General features: G+C 32.9%; 5 protein-coding genes and 1 long non-coding RNA gene across 17 annotated transcripts in view; 3 read left to right on the forward strand and 3 right to left on the reverse strand.

Moving 5' to 3' along the window:
- LOC105107487 (probable disease resistance protein At4g27220) overlaps positions 1-10,225 on the reverse strand; it is a 34,536-nt gene extending 24,311 nt beyond the window's left edge. The window contains exons 1-3 of the mRNA XM_011001426.1: positions 10,201-10,225; positions 7,100-7,241; positions 6,684-6,781 (exon numbers count right to left, since the gene is read on the reverse strand). The gene's annotated coding sequence lies outside the window, so the exon portion shown is untranslated. The remainder of the gene's footprint in view (positions 1-6,683; positions 6,782-7,099; positions 7,242-10,200) is intronic.
- On the forward strand, positions 1,987-2,895 carry LOC105107489 (probable disease resistance protein At5g43730). Its single transcript, XM_011001428.1, has one exon. It carries the CDS (start codon positions 1,987-1,989, stop codon positions 2,893-2,895), a length of 909 nt encoding a protein of 302 aa, XP_010999730.1.
- On the reverse strand, positions 4,299-6,334 carry LOC105107490 (probable disease resistance protein At1g52660). Its single transcript, XM_011001429.1, has 2 exons — positions 5,993-6,334; positions 4,299-5,901 (listed from the first exon to the last, which is right to left on the reverse strand). The coding sequence occupies exons 1-2, from the start codon at positions 6,332-6,334 to the stop codon at positions 4,555-4,557; spliced, it is 1,689 nt and encodes a 562-aa protein (XP_010999731.1). The 3' UTR covers positions 4,299-4,554.
- A 2,211-nt stretch (positions 10,226-12,436) lies between the features above and the next one.
- Positions 12,437-16,985, reverse strand: LOC105107469 (uncharacterized). 6 transcript variants are annotated; one of them, XR_838888.1, is made up of 7 exons: positions 16,598-16,985; positions 15,523-15,616; positions 15,194-15,307; positions 14,986-15,103; positions 13,827-13,894; positions 13,072-13,181; positions 12,437-12,639 (listed from the first exon to the last, which is right to left on the reverse strand). It is a non-coding gene; the product is annotated as an uncharacterized LOC105107469 (long non-coding RNA). The 6 variants fall into 6 exon arrangements; XR_838889.1 differs by having other exon boundaries at positions 13,359-13,894; XR_838890.1 differs by lacking the exon at positions 14,986-15,103.
- A 3,408-nt stretch (positions 16,986-20,393) lies between these two features.
- LOC105107467 (DEAD-box ATP-dependent RNA helicase 42-like) overlaps positions 20,394-25,512 on the forward strand; it is a 38,852-nt gene continuing 33,733 nt past the window's right edge. For 4 of the 7 annotated variants that reach the window (XM_011001396.1, XM_011001395.1, XM_011001394.1 and 1 more), the window contains exon 1: positions 20,394-20,421. The gene's annotated coding sequence lies outside the window, so the exon portion shown is untranslated. The remainder of the gene's footprint in view (positions 20,422-25,512) is intronic. The other 3 variants (XM_011001399.1, XM_011001397.1, XM_011001398.1) reach the window with 1 other exon arrangement.
- The window catches only part of LOC105107491 (uncharacterized), a 2,537-nt gene continuing 1,749 nt past the window's right edge, over positions 24,725-25,512 (forward strand). Inside the window, exons 1-2 of the mRNA XM_011001430.1 lie at positions 24,725-24,734; positions 25,205-25,507. Coding sequence (XP_010999732.1) covers positions 24,728-24,734; positions 25,205-25,507 — 310 coding nt within the window. The 5' untranslated portion in view covers positions 24,725-24,727. The remainder of the gene's footprint in view (positions 24,735-25,204; positions 25,508-25,512) is intronic.

Below are 25,512 nucleotides of genomic sequence, written 5' to 3' on the forward strand. Positions count from 1 at the left end.
TCTCTAAAAATCATGGCCCCCCCCCCCCTCCCCTCCTCTCTCTCTCTCTGTGACTGCACTTTACTTTTCTCTTCATGGTGTCTAAAGTCTAAATCCTCCAAATGTTCACGCAATCTTGAAAGGTAATGTTTGGTACAAGAGCCATTCGAACATGTTCGCTTGGATTTTTAATTGGTGGAGCCGTGGAGGGTTAATCAGTGAGGTTTGAAATCTACCCTCCAAGCAATACTATATTTTTGTCTTCCTCTTCACTTTTTTATCCATATACACGCCAAATTAACATCGTATGATTAACAGCGAAATCATACAAAAATATAACATGCCATAAGGAGATCCATTGTCTCCATGCTTATTTGTGATCGCTATGGAGGTCCTTTCTTGTATGATTAACAACGCTGATATTCAAAGGGTTACTCCCTTTTCATTCTAGATGCAAAAATATCCCATTGCACCGACGACTTCATGAGTTTTGCTGATGGATCTGTTTGGCCATTCAGATGATTTCATCCATCAGTTATCTGGATTGTGTAAGGCATAATCCTGGACAAAAACTCTAGTAGAATTCAACATTCAGAAATCATGCTTCTCTCTTTTACTCGTAGATTACATCTCATTTCCCACAGGCTTGAGATACTAAATCAAGTGGGAGATACAGAGCTGAGTTCAACCCAACAAGTTGCTTCATCAGAGAGAGGTAACTGTCTTTTTTAGAGGATAAATGAACAAAATGATGATTAACACAGTGATAATTAAGATCATGAAGGAGGTTACAATCAACACTCAGCCAGAGTGACACAGAACTGACAAAAAAAATAAAAAGACAGAATATACGAGTCCATCCCTGCTCGAAACAATCAAGTTGAACAGCAGGTGCTTCAAAGTCTGGACAGCACTTAGGCAAGAAGTCTGACCATGCAGAGTGAAAGTAGAGTTTGTTAAACACATCCTAGCAGAATCATTACCACGTCTTGCACTCCAAACAAAGGTAGCAGCATGTTTCTCGTACATCAAGAACATATCACAAGAAAGAGATACCTGCAAAAGAAATGAAAACTAAGGATCTGTTAGACGTCTATTTCCTTTGTATCTCTTTCCTGGTTGTTACGTGTGCAGAATGGAATAGTATATTATTTGTTATAGTCCTTAATAATAGGAGCATCCTTAAGTTTCGGGATTACCATGCTTGTCAGACTTATCAGGTAGCCACCATTGAGAAGTGCTGAATAATATAGAAAACACAGAACAGAATTTTATCTTGGTATCAGAGCAAGGTATTCTTTGATCACCGTCTTCCTCCGTTCTTACCGCAGTTAACTACGTCCTGGCTTTTTTAATTAAAAAGCCAGAACAATTAATGAAGATCGAAACTCCAAGGAAAATCACTTGGCCAGAAATAACAGGAAACTCCAGCGAAAATCAATTTAGGAAGTCATGGTTAGCAAAACAATAACTTCCTGCTTTAATTAGTTCCCTTAAATAAATAACTTCCTAAATTAGCTGCTTTAACTACCCTTAAATAAAAAACTTCCTATATAAATATCGTAGTCTCATTATTAATTCCTATCTCTCCTCCCCTTTCTCTTGATCAAAACGTCAAAGCGTATCCAAAATTAAGAATCCCTTAGCAACCAACTTCAACAAGCAGAAGTTCTTCCCAATTTCCCTCACCAAATTTCTTAAACCTTTCTCATGATCTGTGCTTCGTTTTCTGATTGAATCGAATCATCTCATCTGGAGTTCAACATCGTTCTTGCTTGCTTGGAAGGTATATTCTACTTTCTTTTCTTGTTTTTTATTTTTATTTTTATTTTTTTTTATCTTACCATCTTGTTTTTCACATGGAACTATTGTTTGAATCTTTGGAATTAGGATCATTAATAGTTTCAATCAATTTGGTCTTTCTTGGTTTATATAATCCATGCTTTATGGAGTTCAAGCTAAACTGATCCTAAACCTATTTTACTTCCCACAGAACGAGCTAGATTAATGGAGAACAGTAGTGGAAGATTAGTGCAGCCCGGCACAAGTGCCAGCTCTACAAAGCTAGTGGGTCGAGCATTTGAACAGGACATGAAGGTGATACGGTCTTGGTTAATGGATGATGAAGTCTCAATCATTGGTATTTACGGAATGGGAGGAGTTGGTAAAACAACAATGCTGCAGCATATCTGTAATGAACTTCTAGAAAAACGAGATATTTCTCATGGTGTTTACTGGGTGAATGTGCCTCAAGGTTTCAAGATTGAAGAATTGCAAGATCTTATTGCTAAATATCTTAAATTAGATCTTTCAAGCAAAGACGATAATCTGTCTAGAGTTGTCAAGTTAGCAAAAGAACTAGCGAAGAAACAAAAATGGATTCTCATTTTAGATGATTTGTGGAACTCTTTTGAGCCACAAGAAGTGGGGATTCCTATCCCATTGAAAGGATCCAAGCTCATTATGACAACTCGATCAGAAATGGTTTGTCGGCAGATGAATAGCCAAAACAATATAAGAGTGGATACTCTTTCTGATGAAGAATCCTGGACTTTGTTCATGGAGAAACTTGGACATGACAAACCACTTTCTCCAGAAATAGAACGAATTGCTGCAGATGTTGCAAGGGAATGTGCTGGTTTGCCCTTGGGAATTGTTACATTAGCAGAAAGTTTGAAGGGAGTGGATGACCTACATGAGTGGAGGATTACATTGAAGAGATTGAAAGAATCAAATTTTTGGGACATGGAAGATCAGATGTTCCAGATATTAAGATTGAGTTATGATTGTTTAGATAATTCAGCACAACAATGTTTTGTATATTGTGCATTATTTGATGAACGTCATAAGATTAAAAGGGAGGTGTTGATAGAATCGTTTATTGAGGAGGGGATAATTAAAGAGATAAACAGATAAGCAACACTCGACAAGGGCCACTCAATTCTTGATAGACTAGAAAATGTCAATTTATTGAAAAGAATTGATGGTGGTAGTGCTGTTAAGATGCATGACTTGCTTAGAGACATGGCTATCCAAATACTGGATGAGTGCTCTCTAGTCATGGTAAATCTTACTTTCTATCCTCCTCCTCTCTTTTTTCCTTATAGTTTACCCACTAATTTTATTTAATCATAATGCTCTTTGGTTGTATTAAAATCAATGATCAAGTTGTAAAATTTGTAGGCAGGATTCTATATTGATCAAGTAGAACTTATTTATTTATGTTGCTTAATGAATAAACTCAACTCATATTATAGTTTCGTTCATTTTGCTGTTATCTTCAACTACTCGACTGCAATTTTTTAAAAAATTATTTTAAAATTAATTTTTAATTCAATGTTTATTTGTATCTACAAAGCTAAAGAAGAAGAAGAGGATGAAATCAGGACAAACTTTGCTGATGACAAACTTAATTCTAGATGTGTCATTTTATTATTATATATGTGTGGTGATTTCAAAATTTAATGGTATTTTCTTTTAACTAGAAAAAAAAATGGCAGTACATTTTTTGTTTTAAGGACTCCTTTTAGCGGATTTTGTCAAAGCTATTGATAATCAATTCAAGGCAAATTTAATTAAATTAGCATAATTATACTTTAACTGGTGCTTTTATTTATCTTCTTTATTTTTTTTATTGCAATACTGTAATGTTATTTTTCAAGTGTATTTTTATCAACACTATCATGCACAACTTTCTTAACAGGCTCAGCTGAAACATCTTGCACTGTTTGTGAAACTTTAGCCTCGACCTCCATTTGCTTGCTAGTATCTCAACATTCACACTAGTCAACGAGCTTGCTAGTATCTTAGCATTTTACACTAGTCAATGTTTTTTACTTTGGAAAACATAGAAGACTGGTCAATAAATGATATCCCTTAACCTAGATGCATAGCATAAGAATATGTATTTTCATGCTCTCGATTTTAGTTGATTTTTCTTAACATGAGTATAAATAAGACAACCAAATATAGGGTGATTTTGATTATATTAGCTGAATGACTAATTGTTGAACCAATACCAAGAGATCAAAGAAGAGATGTGGTACAACGCTTTTCGTCAACATCTATATAAGTCTACCATGTATTCTCCGTTTCTTGTTCACATCCAAACAATTTTGCTGGTGTTTTCTTGTTCTTTAATGAGTATTTGAGATTATTTGGACAATTGTAACATTTCCAGATATCAGATTCTATATTTCCCATTTTTGCATGTTCCTTAATCCTTTTTGACATCAAGTTTGTTTGATTGAAGTAAACTGATAAGCCTTGTTTTTGGATTGTGAAAGCTCTTATTTGAATCTGATTTTAGGACTAATAAGATCGAAGTGTTTATAATTTGTCTACATAAATTCGTTCTTGAGTACTTAAAATTATCATCCCCAGTCTTCTACTATAAAGCTAGCTAGATGATGAAGAATCAAATGAAAAACTATATTTCAATCCGGCATCTCATCATCAAATATCAATTTATTTCTAGTAGGACAAATTCTCCATAAAATTCCATCGGACACCATGATGATCGATTGACGCTGGAATTTTCCTTTAACAAGAACACTCCATTGAAGGACAGCTTGATCAATATCTGTGGCCCTCGTCAACCGCTTCTTGCCTGCTCTCCATTCTTTCAATTACCCCCTCATCGATCAAATAATCTATCAACTCCTTCCTTACAATCTCATGATCTTCAGGAAATAATGCACAGTATAAGAGACACTGTTGTAGTGCTAAATCATGTAACTGGTCATAACTAAACCTCAATAACCGGAATACCTTATCTTTCATGTCCCTACATTTTGATTCTTTTAATTTCTTCAATGTATTCCTCCACTCATGTAGGTCATCCACTCTCCTCAAGCTTCCTGCCATTGTAATAATACCCAATGGCAAACCAGCACATTCCCTTGCAATATCCATTGCAATTCGTTCCACTTCCGGAGAAAGTGTTATGTCATGTCCAAGTTTCTCCCTGAACAAATTCCAAGCTTCACTCTTCAAAAGTGGCTTCACTTCGATTTCGCGTCGTCTATCCACCCATTGACAAACCCTTTTAGATCGACTTGTCATAATCAGCTTGCAACATTTTAGATCGACTGGCTCAGGAATTCCCACTTCGTGTAACTCAAAAGTGTTCCACAAATCATCTAAAATGAGAATCCATTTTTGTTTCTTCCTTAGTGCTTTTAACAATTTGACAGCTCTACACAGATCATCATGTTCGTTTGAAAGATCCAAGCCAAGACATTTAGCAATATGATTTTGCAATCTTCCAATACTGAAATCCTGAGACACAGTCACCCAGTACACGCAATGAGAAATGCCTGGTCTTTCTAGAAGCTTATTATGGATATGTTTCATCATTGTCGTTTTACCGACTCCTCCCATTCCGTAAATGCCAATTGTCGAGACTTCATCATCCATTAACCAAGACCATATCAGATTTGTATTCTGTTCAAATGCTTGACCCACTAGCTTTGTAGAGCTAGTAGGTAATGGATCTCCTGGAGTCTCATTTGTGTTGCCTGTAAGCCCTCCAGAAGAGCTAGCTCCTGCACCAGGCTGCGCTGCTCCTCCAGTCCCATTCTCATCGCCATTACGTTGAAGAACTTCACGAGAGCTATCTCTCACAACAGGCTGCCCAGGGTCTCCAACCATGTTCACTAGTGGAGGACAGAGTTGATCTTCTTGAGGCTCATCGTGATTAACAAGTGGCCTCTCATGAGAACTACCTCTTACAACAGGCTGCCCAGTTACTCTCTCCAGATGTTGCCCTTGTGGTGCCACATTGTCGACTTCAACATGTAAGCTAGTAGGTAATGGATCTCCTGGAGTCTCATTTGTGTTGCCTGTAAGCCCTCCAGAAGAGCTAGCTCCTGCACCAGGCTGCGCTGCTCCTCCAGTCCCATTCTCATCGCCATTACGCTCCTGCACCAGACTGAGCTACTCCTCCAGTCCCATTCTCTGTATTATCCTCCATTAACAATTTTCTGAGCTCTTCCATACGTATTTCAAGTGCGTGATCCATTCTATCTGCTGCTTGTGTCGTTCCTGCATCTCCTGCCAAATTGTCGACTTCATTATTGTTTTGTTCTTGTGGAGCGGTTGAAATGGCATTATCATTAACATTGCTTGAACTTGCTATGCTTTTATGTCTTTTGTTGGCACCATGCATAGCTAGAAAAGCTGCTTCTTGAACGTCTTCGGTCACTTTGTCACAAATTTCAACACCTTGCCGTTTCTCTCCTGATAAATGCCATTTGATCCTTGAAATGGAAGTACCCCTAGCAAATTGATGCCCACAATAAATACACTTCATCTCCTCAACATAGTGCCAAAATGGGTCCTTTGATTGAACCATTTTGCCCTACATATAAAAACAGAGTCAAAATATTGAATAAAATTAATGTAAGTTGCATCAATCGGAAAAGGAAAGGTTGAAACTAAAATAATAAGTTAAAAACAGCAAATAATATAAAAAGAAAAAAATGAATTTGGTATGAACTCCATAAGGCAATTTATTTATAAAAACTACGAAAGATCAATTTATTTATATTTGGAAACTATTAATGATACAAAATCCAAAGTTTCCCAATAAAATTTGTACAACTTGTGTTTTACTTAGAAAGATTCAAGCAATAGTTACTTGTCAAAAACAAAAACAGCAACAAAATGAAGAAGATTCGGGTCGTGACATATAAATACTTTACCTGGATTCAAAAGAATTTTAACAAAAGAATCTGAAGCTAATTGCTGAGTGGGGAAACGTGTGGACGCGCCCCAATGTTGAAACTCTGGGAAAGCTGATCTGAAAATGTGAGCGCAAGAATATGAGAAAGAGTAGGCAAACTAGTCACCTGTCAAGCTGACAAGAAGCACTCAACAGACAAAAGAAACCTTGAGAGCAGCTGTTTTCAAGATAAATAGTTTAAGTTGGTGGCAATATGTAAGAACAAAGCTAAATATGAGTTCTGAGTTCTAAAATAGATCAAGCAACACATATATAATTAAGTTCTACGTGATTGATCAATCTACAATCCTACTTATTAATTCTACAACCAAATGGGCAAATCTTATTTGAAACAAAATTAGTGGTAGAAAAACAAGAAAAGAAAGTAGGATTTACCTTTCAAGCAAGAAAGATACAGATCAAGAACAGAATACGCGATGATTCGATTCAATCAGAAAAAGGAACCACAGATCATGAGAAAGGTTTAAGAAATTTGGTGAGGGAAATTAGGAAATCAATGGTATACTGAGAGATCTCTCTTATCACTTTCTGCCTGTGCTTTCATTGTCCTATATGCAAACTTGATCACTTTCTGCCTGTGCTTTCATTGTCCTCCTATATGCAAACTTCATGCCACTTTATGCTTTAATTGTTCACACTAACAATTCAACGTGTTCACATTACACTGCTTTAATTTTTTTAGATCAATGTGGTATCTGTTCTAGCTTTCGTGCATCGCTAGTTTACATGCTAAAACAACAGTGTTATGTACTTTTTTAATTAAAAAGCCAGAACAATTAATGAAGATCGAAACTCCAAAGAAAATCAGCTAGAAATAACAGTACTCCTCGGGTCAGCTGCTAGCATTGTTAAACATATGCTACTTTGTTGTTTTAGGAAACTCCACTTAGGAAAATTACGCATTTCCTATATCAGCATAAAAAAGGAACAATCCTATTCTGTTGTTTTAATGTAATCAGTACTGCAAACTTATTTTTAGTCTGTCAGTAACAGCTGATCTCGTGAAGGAAAGCACAGGAAATTAATTGATTAACATGAAGGAGGACTAGATAATTACCCGTTTACTCTAAAGAAAGAAAACAATAGGGCAAATCCCTTTGCTTTCTCTGTCCAATATGCAATTGTTACTCTATTTTCTAGTAACCACAATGCAAATTCTCTTGTGCTTTCGTTGTCCAATATGCAATTATTACTTCCACTGTCTCCTGAGAACCACCATGTAAAGGGGCTTTGTTTGTTCAAATATGTAATTATCACTCCCACTGCCCATACAAATTTCATGTCACTTTCATGAATCACCTGCTTTATTTATTCACACTAACTATTCAACATGTTTACGTACATTATACTGATTCTACTGTTACATCGAACATATGCTTTATTTTTTAGTCCGCGAGAACAATAGATGAAGATAGAAACTCCTAAGAAAATCAATTAGCCAGAAATATATGCTTGTAAGAGGGGCTCGGGCCAGCAGCTAGCATGGATCGTAAGTTTTGACATGGAGTCGGAACTACATGCTTGTAAGAGTGGGTTCTCCCCCTCTGGCACAGTTATCCTTTGGCTTTTGCACCAGCTCTACGGAGTGAAAAAAATACTAAGATGATCAATGTCAGTTGTTATATGAGATCTCGTTCTTGTAAAAGCTAAAATAAGATCAAATCTTTAAATCTTAATTGGTCATTCACCATTTTTGTTATGGTTTCGTGCTTTGAGATTATTGGCAAATTAAAGCAGTGATTGAGTAGACTTGCGTTGTGGGATTGTGTAAGCTTGTATTATCATTTAATCTAACCGAATTGATGTGAGGGTTGGAATGTTCTAATCAAGATTTAGTCTCCGTGATCTCCCGTTTCCCTGATAGTTTTTTGTATTTCAACACACGAATTCTAGCTAGATGGTTTAACCGACCCTGACTTTGCTGTTACTATTTGCTTTTGGCAAAGAACTGGGATCATCAGCTTGTGTTGAATTTCATTATTCTTGCTAGTTTTTTAATGGTGTTCCAAGCAGGCAGGAGAGCATGGATACAGATAATTTATTTTTCATCCATCCTGCTGCCAAGAGATTATGGTGTTCAATCGAAATAGAAATTGCAGAAAGATGCTTTCCCTTTTGTCAATAGATTGCTTGTAATGGATTTATATACATGGAAGAAATGCCAGATTTCCCAATATTCAAAGTTCCAGTGCTTCTGTTTTGGTTGCTCAAATACTCTGGTACGGAGAGTAGTCCAGTCGATTTTTTATAAACTGAAAAGAAAAGAGATTTAACTTCAATTGTTTGACTTATTTAAGAAATAAAACCATTAAAAACCAACTATTATTCCTGCATACATCACATTGTTACACAACTATTTGTAGATACTCATGAAGCCATAGCTAACCTGGAGATAGAAAGCACACCCTAGCAAGTGCGTGTTCTTTTCCAGCAATCCAAACACCAGTTTATGACCAGTGCACATCCTCCCAGTCAAGATTCTCCTCCAACACCTGTTCAAAATCACAGATGTTTAAAATTAAATAGGCACTTAACTATATATTTTCCTATGGAGATGCACTTCAAGCAGATAAAAAAATTATAACAACTACTGAATAATTTAAATAATTGTCAGAAAAGCAATCTAAGATAAAAATTTGGAAGAAACTCGGCTTTTTTTGAAGATAAGCAGTTGAAGTTGAAAGCAAAATGAACAAAGTTATAAAATGAGTTTGAGTTCTATATTGCATAGAACTCAAACTCATACTTTTATTTGGAAGAATCAAAACCAGTAATATTAACAATGAATTTGGTATGAACTCTAGAAGGCAAGGATTTTAAAAGTTTCTCAATAAGATTTGAACAGCTCGCGGTTTCCTAAAAAAGATTCAAAAACAAAGACAGCAACCAAATGAAGAAGATGAAGTATAAATACTTTACCTGGATTCAAAAGAATTTTAACAAAAGAATCTGAAGCCAATTGCTGAGTGAGGAAACGTGTGGACGCGCCCCAATGTTGAAACTCTGGGAAAGCTGATCTGAAAATGTAAGCACAAGAATATGAGAGAGAGTAGGCAAACTAGTCACCTGTCAAGCTGACAAGAGGCACTCAACAGACAAAAGAAACCTTGAGAGCAGCTGTTTTCAAGATAAATAGTTTAAGTTGATGGCAATATGTAAGAACAAAGCTAAATATGAGTTCTAGTTCTAAAATAGATCAAGCAACACACATATAATTAAGTTCTACTTGATTGATCAATCTACAATCCTACTTAATAATTCTACAACCAAATGGGCAAGTCTTATTTGAAACCAAAATTAGTGGTAGAAAAACAAGAAAAGAAAGTAGGATTTACCTTGCAAGCAAGAAAGATACAGATCAAGAACACAATATGAGATGATTCGATTCAATCAGAGAAGGAAGCAAAGATCAAGAGAAAGGTTTAAGAAATTTGGTGAGGGATATTAGGAAATCAATGGTATACTGAGAGAGAGATCTCTTAGTGGAAGACTAGCTGTTAAAGTCATTGCAATAGAATTTGGCAGGAAGCTACAACTTTATGTCACTTTCTGCCTGTGCTTTCATTGTCCTATATGCAAACTTGATGCCACTTTATGCTTTAATTGTTCACACTAACAATTCAACGTGTTCACATTACACTGCTTTAATTTTTTTAGATCAATGTGGTATCTGTTCTAGCTTTCGTGCATCGCTAGTTTACATGCTAAAACAACAGTGTTATGTACTTTTTTAATTAAAAAGCCAGAACAATTAATGAAGATCGAAACTCCAAAGAAAATCAGCTAGAAATAACAGTACTCCTCGGGTCAGCTGCTAGCATTGTTAAACATATGCTACTTTGTTGTTTTAGGAAACTCCACTTAGGAAAATTACGCATTTCCTATATCAGCATAAAAAAGGAACAATCCTATTCTGTTGTTTTAATGTAATCAGTACTGCAAACTTATTTTTAGTCTGTCAGTAACAGCTGATCTCGTGAAGGAAAGCACAGGAAATTAATTGATTAACATGAAGGAGGACTAGATAATTACCCGTTTACTCTAAAGAAAGAAAACAATAGGGCAAATCCCTTTGCTTTCTCTGTCCAATATGCAATTGTTACTCTATTTTCTAGTAACCACAATGCAAATTCTCTTGTGCTTTCGTTGTCCAATATGCAATTATTACTTCCACTGTCTCCTGAGAACCACCATGTAAAGGGGCTTTGTTTGTTCAAATATGTAATTATCACTCCCACTGCCCATACAAATTTCATGTCACTTTCATGAATCACCTGCTTTATTTATTCACACTAACTATTCAACATGTTTACGTACATTATACTGATTCTACTGTTACATCGAACATATGCTTTATTTTTTAGTCCGCGAGAACAATAGATGAAGATAGAAACTCCTAAGAAAATCAATTAGCCAGAAATATATGCTTGTAAGAGGGGCTCGGGCCAGCAGCTAGCATGGATCGTAAGTTTTGACATGGAGTCGGAACTACATGCTTGTAAGAGTGGGTTCTCCCCCTCTGGCACAGTTATCCTTTGGCTTTTGCACCAGCTCTACGGAGTGAAAAATATACTAAGATGATCAATGTCAGTTGTTATATGAGATCTCGTTCTTGTAAAAGCTAAAATAAGATCAAATCTTTAAATCTTAATTGGTCATTCACCATTTTTGTTATGGTTTCGTGCTTTGAGATTATTGGCAAATTAAAGCAGTGATTGAGTAGACTTGCGTTGTGGGATTGTGTAAGCTTGTATTATCATTTAATCTAACCGAATTGATGTGAGGGTTGGAATGTTCTAATCAAGATTTAGTCTCCGTGATCTCCCGTTTCCCTGATAGTTTTTTGTATTTCAACACACGAATTCTAGCTAGATGGTTTAACCGACCCTGACTTTGCTGTTACTATTTGCTTTTGGCAAAGAACTGGGATCATCAGCTTGTGTTGAATTTCATTATTCTTGCTAGTTTTTTAATGGTGTTCCAAGCAGGCAGGAGAGCATGGATACAGATAATTTATTTTTCATCCATCCTGCTGCCAAGAGATTATGGTGTTCAATCGAAATAGAAATTGCAGAAAGATGCTTTCCTTTTTGTCATTAGATTGCTTGTAATGGATTTATATACATGGAAGAAATGCCAGATTTCCCAATATTCAAAGTTCCAGTGCTTCTGTTTTGGTTGCTCAAATACTCTGGTACGGATAGAGTAGTCCAGTCGATTTTTTATAAACTGAAAAGAAAAGAGATTTAACTTCAATTGTTTGACTTATTTAAGAAATAAAACCATTAAAAACCAACTATTATTCCTGCATACATCACATTGTTACACAACTATTTGTAGATACTCATGAAGCCATAGCTAACCTGGAGATAGAAAGCACACCCTAGCAAGTGCGTGTTCTTTTCCAGCAATCCAAACACCAGTTTATGACCAGTGCACATCCTCCCAGTCAAGATTCTCCTCCAACACCTGTTCAAAATCACAGATGTTGCAGTCAGCCTAGAAGGGAGAAAAACTGTTCAAAATCACAGATGTTGCAGTCAGAGAAAGAAACTGAAGAAAAACGTAGCTACAAGCTGACAATACGAGTTTCTTCTGCAGTCTCCTTATTTCGCTTCGTGAAAATATGCCAAACTTTAACATTTAAATATGAAGAGATGTTTCAAGGGAAGAAATTGAAATGAAGTACCTCAACATGTCCCAATGGGACCCCAACTGACTGCATGACCTTCTGTGGTTGTGGTTTCTTACAGCGAGACCACCGGAATACATAAAAAAGAACATTATCACAGTCGTGCTTCTCACCGTTTGAGGAATGTGGGTGGTGACTGTGGAACTTATCTGTCTCTTCAAGCACCTGAGTGAGAAGCCTGTGTCACTTTCCCATTTTCTCTCCTGTAAAACAGAGCTCGTATCTTCACATAAGAAATCAAAAATTCAGAATCAGAACATCACTAAGAATTCACCAGATGAACTTCATGATTTCAATACCTCAGACTTGAAAAAAAAAATGCCCGTTTACTAAATATTTTACATATATAAAAAAAATATAATTTTGTTTTCTATGCATGAGCAAACAAGAAAACAAATAATGCCTGAAATTACAGAAGTCATCATCAAGAAATTCTGTGGCAACTTATAGCAAGTTATAGAAATAAATGAAAATCATACAATACAGAAGCTAAAGCAATTTTACTATTAAGACAAAAAAGCAAGTTATAGAAAGAAATGAAAACCATACAATACTGAAGCTAAAGCAATTTTACTATAAGACAATAAAATGTGCCTCCAAAACCTCCGAGCAGTATCAAGTTAGAAGGTACACAGGAGAAAAAAAAGAGGGATACCTGCATGAATGTGTTTCTAAATATAGAACTTCCCCCTTCTTCAAACGTGTACAAGTATAGAGAGGCTTTTTCAGACCCTGTCAGCAACAATACTAATGCTGTATTTTATCCTGATACATTACGCAGGCATCAAAATTGAAACATTAATCATTTCACTGACATATAAGTCCAGAAATATGAGAGTTAATGGACAACAGCAGCGACAAGAAAATTGGAAAAGTGCAAACACCTTGCAAGGCAATGAAAATTAGTTCCCTCATAGATGAACAAAAAAGATAAACACTTAATGAACTATGTCATGGGACCATTCTAAACTCCACTAAACTGTGTCATGGAAACATTCCAAACTTCAGATAAGCATGTCTATTGGTTGGAAACTGTGGAGAGTTTATCGAATGAAATGTTAGAACAACTATAATAGATCTGGGGTGGTTAGGGCACGTGTAGTAAACTAATGCTACTACAGATGTAGAAATAGAGGATATCTGGAAAGTGTTGCTAAGCATAAAAACATAAAAAGCCTTTACAAACTTGGTAGCTATTAGTTTTGATAGACCAGAAAAATCCCATATAGAAAATAAGAATAATTCCCTAAAAGTCTATCAACTTCGAAACAATAAGATGAAACGATTACTGAAAGCACAGCAAAGATAACTGAATTTGTCTGGTGGAAATGTAATAAAATCTTTATGAGATCTAAGTTGAGATCTGAAAAATTGCAGAAATCATAGTTATCAAAAAGATCTAGAATCTACCAGGGCTCGTTGCAAAGGTTGCACTGTATTGTAACTACGTGTACAAATCTCTGTTGCCACAAAGCATTCTGAAAGAGAGAAGTCATCATAACGTAAGTAGATCCAAATAACAGAAAAAAAGTGCTTAGACAGACATAGTTTAGCCCTTCTTATTAGTAGCCAAAAACATACAATTATCAATGAAATAAGTGAAATCATAAATCATAAAAGACAAGGGACAAGAAGCATGTCTGTGATGCATATAGCAGTTGTAACTTGGCACTTGTGGGAACAGGTACCATGAAACATACATTTGATTTGTGAGAACCAAACACAGTGAGTTTAAATAAGCAATGCAAATAACGGTGACCACCACCCAAAATATGAGGAGATAATGTGATTATGATTGGCCATACTTAGAAATCTAATGGGTCATGTTTGTGCTTCCATTCCATATTTACTCGGAAATTTTGTAATATTATGATTTCTTGACAGCAAATCTGATATGTAGACCTGGATGAGAAATAACAATCCAAGGGATGAGACTTTTACAGAATCTACTACTGCGCACTTGATTGTCTGAAAGAGATATCATCCTCCACAGGCAAGCAGGTCAATACTTGGCGCTGTGAGGATCATCTTTCCAATCGAGTTTGTTGTCGAGTTGAGTTATTTTACTTATTCAGTGTAGTTACAAAACTTTCAATTCCTTATTAAGGTGCATCATACGTATTAAGGATGATGCAGAAGTCAGCATCCTCGCAATTCAGGTTCACTCACTGTATAACAGTTAATTCTGAGTTCAGTAGTTTGATTCATCCTTTCCAATTCATACAAAACCTTTATTTCATCATCAAGGTGGCTCATATTAATTTGTATATAATAATATCTGAAAGTGGGAATCTGAAAAATAATTGAACAAAACATCCCTTTCAATTTTAAAAACAGATTATCCTTTTCTAAATCTTCAGTTATTTTGTTATGAATAATTAGTTAAACCTACTAGTCCTGATAATTAGCTAAATTATGTTGGCCCCTGTTGATTTAGACCCATCCTTCAAACAAGATGTATTACACATCAAGCAAGAAAAATCAAATAAGATTTATGTAGGGAAATCTTATCCAACCTCCTGTTACAATAATTAACAGTAAGAAGATTTACTTTTCTCATCTTACTTACAATTTCCTTTGTGTGAAATACATTTGAAAGCAAGTTGTGTTGATGCTAGATGAATGGAAATCCCAGAACTCTACCTCACCATTCTACTAATTGAGTAGAACATTTGCTCAATCAAAAACTGAAAACAGGATATAGGTACAACACACTGAGAAGTGAAGAGTAAGAGCATAAACTCAAAGGGTAATGGAAGAAAATGGCTATGTCATACCGAAGCTGCAGCACAGGTAATCATTGTCTGTTCAACAGCCACGGGAGCAAGAGCAGGTTCCACTGCTGATGTATGTGTAAGACAGGGCTCAAGATCAATGGTTCCACCTCCTTTCTGAAATAAAAAAGAAATCAGAAATGACCATGATTGAAGGCATTTCTTGACTAGGATTTTGTAGGAAAAAGCAACAAAAAGAAAAGGCAGCAATAAATATTAGTGAAAAAGGTAGTAGCAATGTCGCTGTGACACCCTCAGACATTTCTGAAGGTTCTCAATAAATTTCAGAAAAATAGAGGCTAAAACTACAATTGAGAAATTTTTCCCACCACCTTCATGATGCAGCAACGCTCAGCACAGTAACCACAACCAATTCAGATCCCAAGGCACGTGAACGAACATTATTTCTCAGCATAGAGGTGTAGCCTAAGGCACGTGTCAAGGTCACAGTGTTAAAAGCCCACACAAGAAAAGCATAAATGGTAAGGACACACTTGTAGAAAGGCAATACTAGCAAGAAAAAGTTAAGAGCGTAAGTCATATAAGTTTATCATATAGCTATATACGATTAAAGGAAGTATTGTCATCTTGACCTTCGACAAAAGAGCACAGTTCAAGCATGTCGGGTTTTTTTATCTAGTTATCTTGTTTGGAGCGTGTCTTTGCATCCTTGTGATTCAGTTGTGCAAATATGGATATGGATTGTGCATGACATTTATCCCAGCAAAATCAATTATACAAGGCTAATCTCACACACCATTTCAAAGTTGGCTAGTCTTCAACCAAAACCCAAACTACTCAGACTACATATATGACATCATTATTTTCACAAACTTTCAACATGATTTTCATGCTTTTGTTGCTTAAAGTGTGTTTTCAGAGGTAAAGCACTTTCAACCGCATCATTAGTGCATCTTCTCCATTCGGTTTTATTTAGAGCAGAACCTCCTATGAGCTATTCTGTTCAGATCAATAATCGATTATAATTCTTAAGTAATAAATTGTCTTTACTTTCAAGACAAATCATAACATCTAAGAAATCATAGTAGATTAGATATTGTTTTCTTTTACAGAATCATCCTTCACTCATCAGCCATCATTCAAATGTAATTCTTGACGTAACAATCATTTCAGTTCAACAAATCAATAGTGGCTAGCTTCAAGGGTGCCTCCAAATCCCAGAAACTAATTATAGACACGGGCATGTTTAACCATTTAATCACAATTTAAACGGTAAAAAATCAATAAAAAGTTAATTAATCTCCCTAGCTATATGATCAATCATATGGTCTTAATTTCCAAAAGTACTCATCACAAGCTGAAATCAGATCACCCCGATAACAAAATAGTCAAAAGAATCAAAAAGCAAAACACTTTGAAGGAAAGAAAGAAATGATCATGGGGTACCTGGTACAAGGGCTTGGGGAAGTCATGAATGGTATCATTTCGATCAACAACACTAACGGTAGGTTCGGTCTCCCAGTGAACAGAAATAACAAGAATGGAACTCGGTTTCTCTTTGTACACACTTTGTTGCGATGATTTAAAGAATTGGCTTGCTGGTGCGGTTTCATCAATAGCAAGGGTTGGGGCTCCATGTGAGAGATAAAATGTTTCCATCAAAGCCATTTTTTTATTTCAGTAAAAAAAAATCAAGAAAACAAAGGTTGTAAACAAGACAGAGTCACCTTCTTTCAGTAAAAATAATTAGTTGCTGCAAAAGATCGCAAGCGGATATGACAAGTTGAGTTTTGGATTAAGAAATGTTAAAGGGCAGCATGACGGTGGACTGGTAATTTCCTTTGTGATTCTATTCTCTTTTATTCCTTGTGTTTAATTTGTGCTAATTTTCATTTGTGCAATTTGTGTGCGTTTGTTTATGCGATTTAGTCTAATTTTAAAGTATTTCTTAAGCTGTTTTTTTTAATTAAATTAATATTTTATATGTTATAAAAGTATACATTATAGGTGGTTGAGGATATCTAAATGTATTTCTATACATTTTTATTATTATATTCATTTATCATCATTAAATTCATTTGAAATTTTTTAAAAAAAATTGAATCTATACATTCTTATGACATTTAAGTTTATAAGTGTTTATATATATGTATATATATATATATATATGCAACATTGTTGAGAAATAGCAGACAAATATATAACTATAAATTCACATGAAATAAAAGTGTTTTCTCTTCATCCCCTAATATTCATTGTTTTTATATATTTTATTTACTTTTTATTAATTATATTGTTTTATTATTGTATGTTTCTTGATAAATAGTTTTATAGTATTTTAAATGTTTTTAATAATTTTGATATATTGATATAAATTAATTTTAAAACATATTATTTTATGTGTTATAATGTTAACAATATTTTTATAAAAATAAATAGCATTTACTATCAAACAAATATTTAAGTGCATGTTTAAAGATTTGGATGTGACTTTAATTTTTAGTTGTAGTTATGATTTTTCAGTGTTTGATAATATTTTTAAAGCTAATATCACAACTCTTTTCTTATATTATTTTTTAAAAATTATAATTTATAGCTTTTTAAAAGCCATAATCACAACTTTATCAAAGAAAAGTGTTAAATACGACATCTCTAATCTAGTTTAATAATACACATAAAATAAATACAACTTGTAAATAGTTATAATTTTTTAATCTAATCGTTATGTTATTGTTATAAAACTCTGCTTGAATTGAATTTTATTTCTAACTAAATTTTTTTAACTAAAACAATATTGTGTTGATTTGTTTTCTTTAAAAAACATGCTTTTTTGTAAAAAAAAATAAAGAAATTAAAATTTAGGTTGACTTATCTACTCGATTCATTCACATCTAGAACTGAATTGAATTCGGTATTATAACTATGTTGTGTTCATCTTGAAATTTATGAATATCTATTTTTTGACTAATCCTAACATATTTGAGGTTATAAAGGTAAAATATGACTTACAGAGAATGAAAAAATTTATGAGTTATTGTTATTGGTTTGGTTCCAATGTAGCATGTTTTAGTGACAATTTCCTGCCCTTCCTCTAAGTTTATTGCTTCTAACATCTTTATAGCATTGGTTCTAATTTTCAACTTCTTCTTCAGAAACCCTTGCTAGTTCAAGACTAAAGACCTTTTTGCCTTTAAAACATGGAGAGACACATTGTCTAAAGGCCTTTAATTTCCTTTTATCATAGCCACCTCTTTTAGAATGGAGAATTTCAAAATCAAATATCAAGTGATTATGGTTGCATTGATCTTACGCAAGAGAGGTCATTTTATTATGATTAGAGCTATATATGTTACCATAAAGGGTGTTTTTTTAAGGGTCAAACACTTAGAATAAGTGTGAAAACTTGAGAAATTATAATCCAAACAAAATAAATTAAATAAAAGAATTTTCAAGTATTTTTCACACACCAGGTCTTGAAATTAACTATTGAGAACCAACTATCACCAAACACTACAGAAAATTTGAATCACCAAAGCGGTGATGTAGAACCTTGAATCAAAATGGTCAACCTATATGCAAGTTCCAAAAAAGTCCTATAAGAAAAAAAATAAAAACACAAAAACCTACTACCCTAAAATATGCCTCTCAACCGTTGCCCTTGTTTTTTTTCAGAAAAACAAAATCAAGTTGATGTTCTCGTTGTCCGCAAAGGTGGCAAGTTTAGTAGCGAAGTTTTTTGTGCTTTTGGTAATGTTCTCATTGTCCGCAAGCTGTGGCAAGAGATATGTTAAGGTTTTATATAAGTTAAAGATAAGATTACTGCAAGAAAATAGTGAATGAAGTGTTATAGTCTCGTTGTTCACCATGATGAAATATCTCCGGGCTAAATTTTTTTGGCGAGGAGAAAGGATGCAGCTGAATATACATAGGTTAGGTGTAGTTGGGTGGGACCCTGTAGCTTTTGTGAGATTTAACATTACAGTATACGTTTTTCTCTTAATTTTAATTATTTTTCTATATTTAACTTTAGCAAATAAATAAACAATGAAACAAATATTAGGTATACTTGGAAGAATCAAATGATGAAATAAAAATTATAATAGCCCAGCTTAACATGTTGTATATTTTTTATTTTGAGTTTTATTATCCTTATCATTTTGTTTTTGATGACATAAACCTCATTCTTAACCTAACCTCTCAAAATATACACAATATGTTATCAACCAGCTTTATTCATAAAGTCCTGATTCTAGACGTTTGTTTTTGATAAAGTATATCACAATCCCCATCTTAAGATGAGCTATCCTCGGCTCTGATATTAAATTTACTAACCTAACCCAACATATTATATATTGTCCATTTTGAATTTTAATATCTTCGTGGTTTTGTTATTAATGACGCAAACCAAAAATTATAATGAAGAGATAAAAATAATAGAACGAATTCAATTAGTTATTTTATTTTAACAACAAATTATCACTAATTCAACAATCAACATGCTATTTACTTGAAAGAATCAAGTAATGCAAAAAAACAAAAACAAAGAGATAAAATAAATATATTTTAATTACCTTCAAAAAGTGATTCTCCAAGTATATAATTACTAGTTTGTTTGTTTAGGAGTGTGGTTGCAGTTGCTTTTCAAAAAAAATTCATATCAACATACATCAAAATGATGTTTTTTTTTTTAAATCAGCACATCAAAATGATTCAAACCATATAAAAAATTTAATTTTATACAAAAAAAATTCAAAAATTTTGGGAATGCAATGTGCATAAACTACTGGTCATAGTTGTGTTATAGCAAGTTATTTTATAAAATATTTTATTTAAATTTATTTTTATTATTAATATTGTTATAACTCAATTTTATTCATTCAATTTTATTTATTTTTAAAGGAATTAAAATTTAAAATTAAAAGATTATAAATTAATTTTAATTAAAGATGTGATTTGTCAACTTGTAAAAAAAATTAAAGACTATAGTGTATTTTTATCATTCTCTCATAATCTTTGATTTAAAAAGTTTACCAAGATAATAATTATTTATTTTTAAATTTAATATTTAATGAAACTTAAATTCTTTTTAAAAAAAATTATTTAGAACTTTGTATCATATATTATAGAATTCATGTATTATAAATACTGATATAGTACATAAAATAAAACCATTAAAAAAACCCCAGGGTAGCACTTAAAAAACAAAGAGAGAAGAGGGATCTCATACACACCTGCATAAAAACAAAACCTTAAATCTATCGCCAGAACAGGCGCCGTCGCCCCCTCAGAAAAATAACCTCGCCCTTGTTTCTCTGTCCTCTACCGGACCAACCTCCATCGTTTCCCTTCGCAGCCTTCTCCATTGATTCCAACCGCCAACCCTAAAAACATAAACAGCACAGAACAGATCCACTCTTCCCTCTCTGTTACCGATCCCACAGACCAGCCACACACTGTCCCTTTCCCTGTGTAGCAGCATCTCCTTCCCCCATCAACAACGTCTTCTTCTCCCTCGACCGACTACCAACAACAAAGAAGAAGCAGCTCCCGCAGACCCAGCAACCAATTTGGCAATTTCCTTCACCACCATCCGCAGCTGTGCTGCCCCCTTTTCCCAGCAGGGGTGCCCTTGTCTTGATTAATTTTTATTTATGTTCCTCCATTGTTTTATTGTATTATTTCGATTTATTTCTGTATTATAAGGTTATTGAAAATTTTAGGGTTTATGGGATTTGGTTGATAATTTTGGGGTTTGTTGCTTTAATTTGTGGATGAGTAATTATATTTGCATATGAACACATTAAGGTAGATTATGAATAATTAGTAGATGATTCTGAATAATTGATATGCATATATGTATGTATGTTTATTTATTTTGCGTAAAACCTTAGAAATGTTTGATCGAAAATAGTGAATAATTAAAGAATTAAATTGAAAGAATCATGTTAAAATGCTGGAAAATTTGTTTAGATGCTGAAGATATAAAATTTCAGTTTAGTTCATGAATTTTGAAAAATTACGATTTCTCCCATGAATTTCAAAAAATTACAGTTTAGTTACTGACATAATGTGTGCATGAGTTGCATGCAATTTTAGATTGATTCTCTAATTAATATTAGAGACATGATTAGTTGATAAATCTTGAATATATATAAGAACGAATTGCTTTCCTGTTTATCTCTTTATTCTCCTATTTTGTTTCCTAATGTTTAGGAGTAATTGTAATTTGTATCTATGTATTGCCTCCTGTCGGAGAAGAATAACACATTGAAGTATTCTACATAAACTCTATTGTTTACACATAAATAACAGTTTTTAAATAAATTTGATAGAAAATTGAGTTTTATTTGTGAGTGCTATCAATTTTTTTTATGATTTTCTTGGCAACACAGATAATTTATCTTGTTGGGTTTGATTAATTTTTTTATTAAAATAAATTTAGAAAAGAAAAACACATAAAATTAAAGTAAAAGGCAACACATAAAATTTATTGAATAAAAAATACAATGTTGTACATATAAAAAACTTTATAAAAAAATTAATATTAAAAAATTTAATTTATATAAAATTAAAAAAAAATGTGGGAGGATCATACCTACCATTTAAAGAACTAAATATCATTAAAACAATTATCACAAATTAATTAAAACATAAATTCAATATATATATATTTTTTAAAATCAACAAATATAAAAATAAAATTATATAAAAAATACCAGGCTAAGTGCTAATGGGCCTCTACATGTCTAGCACTTTATCCAATCAAGTAATGGCTAGTCTGAGTGTATATTTTTTTTAAGTTTAACGAGACAAAAAGAAAATGTTATTTATTCATCCTTAAAATTTGGCATTGTGGTAACCAAAAAAACAATATTCTTTTTTTAGAAAACACTTCTGTTCATCTCTAAAATCTTGTATTATGCTGACCAAAAAAATTAAAGTTTTTTTTTTTAATTTAAAAACTCATTTCAACATTTTTTTTTGTCCAAAACACCTGGGAAACATCCCTAGAGACTAGAGATAATTATTTTCGATTTAATTTGATTTTTATCTAAAAATTAACCGAACCAATTTTTTTATAAAAAATTAAAATTGAATCAAAATTGGTTCAAATCGATCAGCTTTGGTTCGGTTATTTTAGAGCAAAAACCAAAACCCAATTGATTTGGTTTTTTCAGTTTGAATTATTTTTTTGTTTGGCTTGGTTTTTTCTTGATTTAGTTCGGTTTGGTTTTTCAGTTTTAGGTTTATGAAACCGAATCAATCAGTTATTTTAATTATTCTAATCAGTTTTTTTTAAGGTTTGTTTTTTTTAGTTTTTTTTAGTTTTCTCGATTTTATTGGTTTTGTTTTTTGGTTTTTTTCCTCACCTCTACTAGAGACCTTATTAAATCAATTTGTGGAAAAAAAAGGAGCAAAAATCCACTGCAAAACTCAAAATCCACTCGAAGCAAAAAAAATAAAATCTCAAGCTTAAATCATAGTTATTAAACATGGACTGGCCCAACAAGTCGACCTGGGACCTGATTGACCCGATAACTGAATCGGTCTAGGTTTGCCAAAAGACTGGCTGGTGCAACGACCTAGCCAAGCTATGTAAGATTTAAAATTCATTAGTATATATATTTTATATTTCCAAGAAAAAAATTATGTTTTTTCAATGTGGAATGAAAAAATCTTTTAGTTTAAATACTTCAACTTAAAAAGATAATATAATATTTTTTTCAATGTGAGATTTGAAGTCATTTTGTATATAACTATACATACTCTAGTTTCAAAAAAAATTATTTTTTCAATGTAGGATTTGAAACCCATTACTATATATATTTAATGTTCACAAGAAAAAAAAATATTTTTTCAATATGTGATTGAAACTTATTAGTATATATGTTTTATGTTCTTAAGAAAAAAAATGTATTTTTTCACTGTAGGATAAAAATCTTTTTTAATTTAAATAATTCAATTTAAAAGCTTAACATAACAACTTTATAATATGGAATAATTTTTTTTAAAAAAATATTTTCTTAAACTTTATTATTTATAATATATAAGTATATATTTACATGGATTTTTTTTTAAATTTTTTTATATGAAATATTAATTTTTTTAAAATTTTTTCAGGTTAACCCATGAAACCCGGAACCCGATCTCTTGACCGGGTCAACCCCCGAGACTTATTTAATAACTATGATTTAAATATGATTTTTTAAGTATTTTAAGGTAAAAAAAACATTTAATTTTAATTCACCTCTTCGTATGAAATTATTTGACAAAAACATGTTATGGTCAATTTCGTCACAAATGGAAACGTACTCTCTGTAATCTAGAATCTAGCGACGTCCTTTCTCTTCTCCAACCAAAAAAACTGAAGAATGGGAAGAATGAAGTGCGATACCACAATTGAAATTTGCAAGATGTAAAATAGGAAACTCAAATGAATGCTTAATAAAAATTTTTAATTTGCCACCTATGTTACCCGCTATTTTCACTTCAGTCCACTTTCTTTTAATTCAACCATTCCGTAAACAAAAACATGCAATTAGGCTCTAATTTGATTTTAAAAGGGCTTAATTTTGCAAAAATAAAGTTAGAGAATTAAATTAATTTTTTAAAAAATAAAGTTAGAGAATTAAATTAATTTTTTTTAAATTACACTATTGTAATCACAGTAAAATATAAGAGCATAAATAGTATTTTGTGAAAAATAAAAGCACCACCCATCCGAGAGTGATGTATAATATAATGTTCTTTTCCTATGTTTTTTTTTTTTTTCATATCTTGGGTGTTGAGTTGATAATCTTGGAGAGAAAGAAAGAAATCAGAACATATTGGTCTCCTCACGACCCTCACACAGTCATAATAATCGCTCTCCCTTCAACTAGATCAGCGATAACTTCTCTTCCATACCCCCAACCACCATCGAGGCAGTCAAAGCTTCCCACATTAGCCAAAACATATTCTTCTCTCTAAAACCGTAACACCTCCATGACTCTATCTCCTCCCACCATAGCAAGTTAGCAAACGTGTTTGAGAATATAGCAATTATGTTTTAAAACATTTTTTATTTGAAAATATATTAAAATAATAATTTTTTATTTTATCTAAAATTATTTTTAAATCAAAATAATCCAAAAATATAACAAAATAATTTGAAATAAAAAATAAAAAATTTAAAAATATTTTTAAAACGTAAATCCTGAATAATAGACCTCTTTCTCCTTCCAGGAAAGCATCCACCCAAAAGAAAAAAAGAGAAAACAAATTATAATAAATATTGAATAATTTAAATAATTGTCAGAGAAGCAATCCAAATGTTTTTTGAAAACAATTCTGCTTGTTTTGAAGAAATAAAACGCTAGCACAAATCCTTGTGCATTCTTTGTCGTATATGCAACTATTACTCACCACTATGCAAATTGTCCTCAATGCAATCATTACTCTCTTACTGATTTTTTAAAATCATCATGCGATCGTATGTGTTATTTTTATTTAGATTTTATAATTTTAATTTAATTTTTAAATTAATTTAATTATAATATAAATAATTTTATTTATTATTTTACTTTCTTGGATGAGATGCAAGGTGTTGATCAACAAATTTACTTTCTTGCCTTGGATTTATTTGAGAAACCCATTGCCAGGGAGATATTTATCTCACTAAAGAGTGAGAAAAGGTTGCCATGGTTGAAGGGAAAGTGCAGTGCTACCCCTAGTTGAATTAGGTTTGATTGACCACTTTTTATTTTGTATTTTCCATGGTTACTAATTATGGTTGTGCTATGTACGGACAAAGTACTCTGAAGAAACCCCATACAAAACTAGTTTGACTTCATGATTGATGGCTGTTTTGTCAGTTTAATTTTCTTAAATGATAGATAACCGTGAATTTACGGTTAATTTGGCTGCATGATGTGGTCTCTAGGGCTGCTTGCTTGTCTTTGAAGGTCAATATGCAAAGTAGAAATACATTCAAGAGAAATTACTTTTATTTATCTATATGTTTAACCTCTTGCATTGTGTTGTCTATTCTCCATTTTAATCCAATTTCTACAGATACATTGGCTAGTATGGAAGACTTCGACTTAGAATTGGACAATATGGAATTAGTTGCGGCCGCTGCCGGCTATTACTATTATAACAGTATAACTCGGCAACCTCGACATGGTTCGTCGCCTTATGGAAGTAGTTTTATGTCTGAAGTGCTGGATGGCCCTGATGATGGATGCCGGGAAATGTTTCGGATGGATAAACATGTATTCCACAATCTATGTGGCATTCTCAGACAAAGAGGCATGCTTCGTGATACTGCAGGTGTTATGATAGAGGAGCAGCTGGCTATTTTCTTGAACATTATTGGTCAT

Source organism: Populus euphratica, unplaced genomic scaffold (assembly GCF_000495115.2).
Source record: "Populus euphratica unplaced genomic scaffold, PopEup_1.0 scaffold161.1, whole genome shotgun sequence".
In the NCBI taxonomy this organism is placed as follows: Eukaryota; Viridiplantae; Streptophyta; class Magnoliopsida; order Malpighiales; family Salicaceae; genus Populus; species Populus euphratica.

Coding starts and splice junctions, on each gene's coding strand:
- LOC105107489 (XM_011001428.1), top strand. CDS start 1,987: ATGGAGAACAGTAGTGGAAGATTAGTGCAGCCCGGCACAAGTGCCAGC.
- LOC105107490 (XM_011001429.1), bottom strand. CDS start 6,334: ATGGTTCAATCAAAGGACCCATTTTGGCACTATGTTGAGGAGATGAAG. Junction 5,902..5,992: donor CAGCAGATAGAATGGATCAC/GCACTTGAAATA, acceptor AGTCTGGTGCAG/GAGCGTAATGGCGATGAGAA.